Raw genomic sequence first — 6,693 nt, forward strand, 5'->3', positions numbered from 1 at the left:
CAGTTACTCTTCAAAATTCCGTCACAGATTGTTATACCTTTTTTAATCTAACAATGAATATACATTACATTATCCAATATATAAGTGTAATATGAAACATGTACCAGCTATTCTACTCCATGTCAATCTTTATAATACATTCTACCTATCTGATAATACGTGATTTTATAGTATCAATATATTTTTTTACTTGTATGCAAGTAAGTGTCATAAATAACCTAAGACATGTATATATTTATTCTGCTTTTTATGACTAGAGTATTAGCTTTCGGACACAATCGAATATAAACTTAGTACTAAAATGATGTCCGAAAATTGGAACATGTAAATGAACCAAAATTAATAATATGGAAAGAAAGAAACTGATTTATTTGTATCTTTAGTGTGTCTATCATAAGCAAACACGATGTAATTTAGCATGATGTGTATTTCAAAACCATTGGTTATTATTCTTACTAATTTCCATTGTTTTCTTGCAAATAACAGTAGGAGTTAGTATAATAATAATAATAATAATAATAATAATAATAATAATAATAATAATAATAATAATACTTAGAAATTCTGTGGTATATAAGGTGTATATTCTGTCTAGCCTGTCATATAAGACGAATTAAATAACTGTAATTTCTTGAAACATGGATTCACAGAACAGATGAAAATTTCAAGTAAAAGCATTCGGATTTAAGAAGTCAGGTAAATGATTACATAGAAAAAGAATTTTCTAAAAATTTGAATGTTAGAATACGGAGCTTGTTGAAATTGTTCATCTCGAGATTAATTTTCATTATAAGGGGATCACAACTAAACATATTTATGCTAACCAGATGATAGCGAACGGCTATTTTGTTTTAGTTTAAATCTGTTTTGTAATGGATATATATTTAGGATCCTAAACGAGATGAAAGCCAATAATAGTTAGTTGATTTAATCTTGTATTCATAGATCCCAGTATCTTTATGATTTGTGAAAGTAAAATGTTATGAAACATATGTATTTTTTTATATTAATGTAAATCACTTTTGATAAAACTAATCCTGTTAAGATATTAATTAAATAATTCCAAAGAGTTTGTCATATGCTTCATTTTATGTAATACGACATAAAACTGTTTTAAATAACCGATTAGTTTATTTTTATTTCAGAAAAAAGTTTTCATTCGTTTTGTGGAAGGATAATACCTTAATATCTAAACAGTTGATTTGCTAACCAAGAATATTCTGTGGCGGTCGATATTCAGTGTAATCCTTAAACTTCGTATACTGTTCGTCCTGATAACCGTCACTAGATAACGTCCCAACGGTGTATTAATCAGAAGGCGAATCCGTAGTGTTGACTAAGTTTATTATTACACCACGCAGAGATCACCAAAATTACAGGTACGCTAAGCGAGCATGAAAGAGTAGTGCCGAAAAGCAAGAGGGCAAGCGAGTGAACGTGAGAGTCGAATGAGCGAGCAAGTGAGCAGGAATAAAATGTACATGTATATACATAGTGACATGAATGAATGATCGAATCAGTTAAGCCACTAATAGTAAAGCTAGCACAATGAGTATATGCGTAGGCTGTAAGCAATGCTCAAACATACATATTCATATAAGTGCAACAATAATAAAGGTATAATGATTTAAGTTTTTATTGTACGAATGACTCTGTCCGTTAAATGGGTTAACAAAAGTGCTTAACCATATTAAATGTGAATAAACTCAATTGCATGTGAGCTGCTATAATTCTTTGTAGAATATTTTTATAAGTCAAATTACTTGAACTAATTTTACAAATAAATAAAGTAGAGGGAAATTTCGGTTTTTTTTCCCAAATCACAAAAAATGTTATATCTAAGCTGAATGTAATCATTAACTGACCTTATTCAACACTCGATGTAACTGCTGGCTTCATATAAACTGACAAACTTGGAAATAGAAAAAAATTACAACTAAACAATTTATTTTATTTACTTCCATGTAGGTAGACAAAAACTAGTGAGGATCTTTAGGCAAAGATGGATAGTGGTTGGCACTGAAATCCGGGACGCGCGTTTCGTCCTATTTGAGACTCGTCAGCTGGATGTACTCGCATCCCAGAGTTGATGTTAACTCCGAGACTCATGCAGGTACATGCAGCTGACAAGTCCCAAATAGGACGAAACGCGCGTCCTGCAATCCACTGCTAGCCACTATCCATCTCTGCTTAAAAAGCTCGTGACTTAAGGCTATGTCGAGGCAATCCGCGCAGGATTCAAATACTCCAACATGAGACTGATCAATTGCAATCCTAAATAACGATCGAAGATACAAATAAAACAACATCAGGTGAATTTAATTAGTGAGGATGATATTAAAGTAAATACCATTTCCAAAACATTTCTCACATATAATTAAAAAATAGTATCATTTTGAATACTAATTGAAGTAACAATAATATTACATTGATATCGATTGTTATTTTAGAACACTATTCAAATCAGGATCGTATGTTTTTCACAGGTTTCATTGTTTAATTTTTTTCTGGCTAGAGTTTTTTTTAGCGAGTTAGTTTTCTACGGGATAGTGTTGCTAACCTCATGCACAACCCTCCTCCTTTATATGGGCTTGGGACCGGCAGTAACCCCAGAGAGGGCTCCAATTGCAGTTAGTTTTCATTATATACTCCCATTAAATTTACACATTTTACATAGCATTGAAGTCACTGGCTAACTTCAGTATTATCCATATGAAAAACGATTGATAGAATTTCATTTATAGTACAAAGGGACGAATGTTGGTCTGTGTTCTTTTTCAAGTATTCCATCTAAAATCGTGATCTTGTTGCATTTTTTCTTTTATGTTTAAACAGCATATTATATAATGAATATTGTTAAATTTACCAATGTTACTTTCAAGATTATAGATATATTAACAGTATAAAGACACTATATGACCTTATAAATGGCAAGACTTTGTTTCAATCAAAAGATAATTTGATTTTTATCAAACATTTAAATTGATTCCAATTAAATATCTCTTCTTGTTTTAGACATATCTTACTGCCAAGAACATAAAAACGCATTTCATTGAAAATATTGAAACATTAAAAGATGATTATTCAAAATACTCTTATAGGTAAGATGATATTATTAATTCACTTAATATTACAATGCCAATCATACGAATGATTAGCATGATGTAATGAAGTTCTTATGACAACATGAATGAATTTTAGAATTCCCCATTAATTTCTAGGTAGTCATCATAACTTTTTACAATATATTATATTGTGAACTTATTAGTCGGAACTATTTTGAATTCATTCAGTGTGCTTCTATTACTGGTGTTTATTTAATGGGGTTCTGTACATCAAATGAACACAAATGTTAATGTACAGTAAGAGATTTTAATAATTTTCCAGGCAAAGGAATTCATGATTCGCAAATCCTATCTCAACTAATGGCCTAAATGGTGTTATTTGTCAAATAAATGAGGTATTGAGTTAAAACTAACTAAATACAGATTATTTTTGTACGTTGTTAATGTTGATCCATTAACCATGTAACATTATTGTTAATGGATTAGGGTTCTTTGAGGAGAGATTGAAATTCATAAGCTCGATTCTTATAACATAATAACTACTAGTGGTGTATTGTCTGAGAGATCATAAAGATTGAAATAAATGTACATCGACAATTGGATTTTAGTGGTTACTTGAATTAAATAGTCATATAACCGCAAAAGTCGTATAACAGCGACACTGAGTCTAAAAATAGAAGTTCGCAGTTACATACGGTCTGATTAAGACAAAAAATATTTCATTTCATAGTATCACTAATAAAGAAGTAATTTAGGGGACAGAAAACAAACGAAATAATTAAATTATCTGAATAAATTAAAACAGAACAGTTTGTAAATAATGGTATACCCAAGTGTACAGATTATTCATGCGGTAATAAAATCAGTGTTGGGATATTCAGAAAAATATCCCAAAAATTATCCTGTTAAGTCTAATGCTATTCTTGGACTTGAGATGGTATCATTTTCCTATTGGTCAATATTTGTTCCAGGTGTCATCTTCCTACTGGTCAATACTTATTTCACGTGTCAAATGTTATTTTCTATTTTGTGGTACGATGTGGTCTGCTTGATTGGTATATGAACAGAGTGTTTGAAATATGGTGATTCATATCTCATAGGCTGAGACTTGCGTTCTGGACTCAACTGGCTGGGCTAGACAGGGAAGCGAAACCAATCGGGACTCTAGGTCGTTCTTACGTGTTTAACGCGTCTTTGGTCCGATCGATAATTCGCTGCCATCTAATCTGCAGTCCACAAATTATAACGATCAGCTCTTATTTAAATGGCATGACTAAACACCACAACCCTTGTCTAATGCTCTGTTGATAATATGATATCATTTTTATGTATTCACCCTTTTCTTTATAGTTTATCCATAATGTGCAAGTACTTCATTCGGATTACAGACGGTTGTGATAATCTGATTAATTCAATTAAAAAGATAAGTTAGTTACATCAAATCGCGATCTGTCCAAAGCAGTTCGTTATTACTCATAAAATCCAATTCGACTGAGTTTATTCCTTACCAGTGAATACCATCATTTCTATATAACACTTATAAACGTAATAGTAAAAGTTAACGGTAATTTTATTTCCTGTAATTGAAGTACTCAGTAACTGGCAACATAAATATATAGATTTACATAACTTGACGCAATAAGATCGTGGGATTATCTGTCACGTTTTTAGTGAGTTAATAAGTATATGTATCCAGTATTTTCTCCGTTCATTTATTGGGGTGGGGTGCTGTATAGAAGTGAATAATATTTATTGAAGATTTCAGTTGATGCCTTAACATTCACTATACATGTATTTTTCATTCATTATCTTGGGATGTACAACCTTGATGTATTTATGGAAGACAGTTATGTGGATAACTTCACACTCTTCAAATGAAATGTCGAGTGAAAATCACTTTCTTAAATAAAGCATTCATTTACCAAATGAACTTAAAATGCCGGGCATCACACACATATTGAACGGGTGGATAACGTCATATATAGAATCATATGACACTGACAAGGCTCTTCTAAGCTCTGCATTTGAACGACAAATGAGAACATTGTAGTAGTCAGAGGGGATAACATATTCAATTGTGAGCAGATTTGGATTAATGTGAGACTATTAAACGGGAGTGTCTCATTTGAGGGTTACCAAGAGAAGTCATAGAAGTTTGACCATGCGCTTTCAACTAGTAAAGTCGATTATAATTAACAGTATTAGTATTGAATGTGTGCGTATAAACCATGTTCTACATTTTATTTTCATAATTTCTACAGAACTGAATTAGATTCAAACTGCGAAACAGAATTCACCTCTGAGGTACCTAAAAGCGTCATAAATATATTAAATGATAAATTAGAAACAATATCACCATCTGATGAGTTCACATTTATGAGTAATAAAATTACTGAATTGCGAAGTGATGCGACTGATGGATCATGAAATCCACACATAAACACTTACACTTTTTGTATTTAGTAGAAAACTCAACATCCATAAAGTATGCAGAATTGATAGCTCTTCTTTTATGTTTCAAATATGTTCAAGTATTTTACATTGATGTGTGTATACAACGAGTCGTTGAAGAAATACAATATAACCTGTCTTATGAATACACAGATGCATTGAGAGAATCATCTAATAGTATATATTTATATTTATGTGGATATATAACTCAAGCTTACAAAAATAAAGTTTTATCAACCTGAAAACCTACATTTACCCCACAGGCCAATATAATTTAAACTAGTATCATTCAGAAATTTTGGATTGAACTTTACGTCCATAATGTTTCTTGATACTTTTTAAATGTTTACCTTTACGTAAAATACCTATTTTCTCTAGATTCATTTTTTTCTATTCATCATATTTCATATCGAAACTTGTTATCTTATTCACTCTATCAAAACTGGTGTTTCAAATAAAACAGGAATTATTCAGTGACTTTTTGTTATCATACATAGTTAATCCAAGAAAGAAACGAAATAACTTCATAGAAACGTTACTTTACAAACATTTGAGTGTATCATTAATGTTTTTTCTTATTTTAAAACGTGGGTAGTAAACCCAACAAGATAGATTCTGCAGCTGCCTTGTTATTTGGCATTTGATCTTAACTAGATATTTTGACATGATGGAGTATACAGACATTTTTATTAGAATTTAAAATCGATATAGTGAATCGGCGATCAGAACGTAGGAAAGACCACACACCTTAAATGTTTTTATCAAATTAGGTGGACAGTTTCCTTAACCTTGGAGTCTTTACTGGAATGTTTGATGCACTTACTATTTTCTTCAATGGATTATTTTCATTAAATCGCCCTTAAGACCTTATGATTTCTTCTAGAGCTTTAGCAAAAACCTTTGTTGCAAAGTCCGCGCATTTATTGCCAATATATATATATATATATATATATATATATATATATATACATATTATATCCCAATGAGTAGGAATATTTTATTTCTGGCGTTTCGTGACTTGACATAAACCTCCGAAGAATCAATTTACATTAAGTCACGAAACGTCAGAAACACAATTTATGTGACGTATGACTCAATTTTTTAATAAAAATAGTAAACGCCAGGTTGTGGTAAAGGATTATTAAATTACATCCTATTACAACAACTGACGCTAGTT

The 6,693-nt window shown here is 30.9% G+C and overlaps 1 protein-coding gene across 2 annotated transcripts in view; it reads left to right on the forward strand.

Annotated features, from left to right (window-relative positions):
* MS3_00003622 (uncharacterized protein) overlaps positions 1 to 6,549 on the forward strand; it is a 32,304-nt gene extending 25,755 nt beyond the window's left edge. Inside the window, exons 9-10 of one of the 2 annotated variants that reach the window (XM_051211466.1) lie at positions 3,016 to 3,101; positions 5,327 to 6,549. In XM_051211466.1, the coding sequence (XP_051071529.1) occupies positions 3,016 to 3,101; positions 5,327 to 5,492 (252 nt within the window). In that variant the 3' untranslated portion in view covers positions 5,493 to 6,549. Of the gene's footprint in view, positions 1 to 3,015 lie in introns of both variants that reach the window. The other variant, XM_051211467.1, reaches the window with a different exon arrangement.
* The last annotated feature ends 144 nt before the right edge of the window (positions 6,550 to 6,693 follow it).

This window comes from Schistosoma haematobium, chromosome ZW (assembly GCF_000699445.3).
Source record: "Schistosoma haematobium chromosome ZW, whole genome shotgun sequence".
In the NCBI taxonomy this organism is placed as follows: Eukaryota; Metazoa; Platyhelminthes; class Trematoda; order Strigeidida; family Schistosomatidae; genus Schistosoma; species Schistosoma haematobium.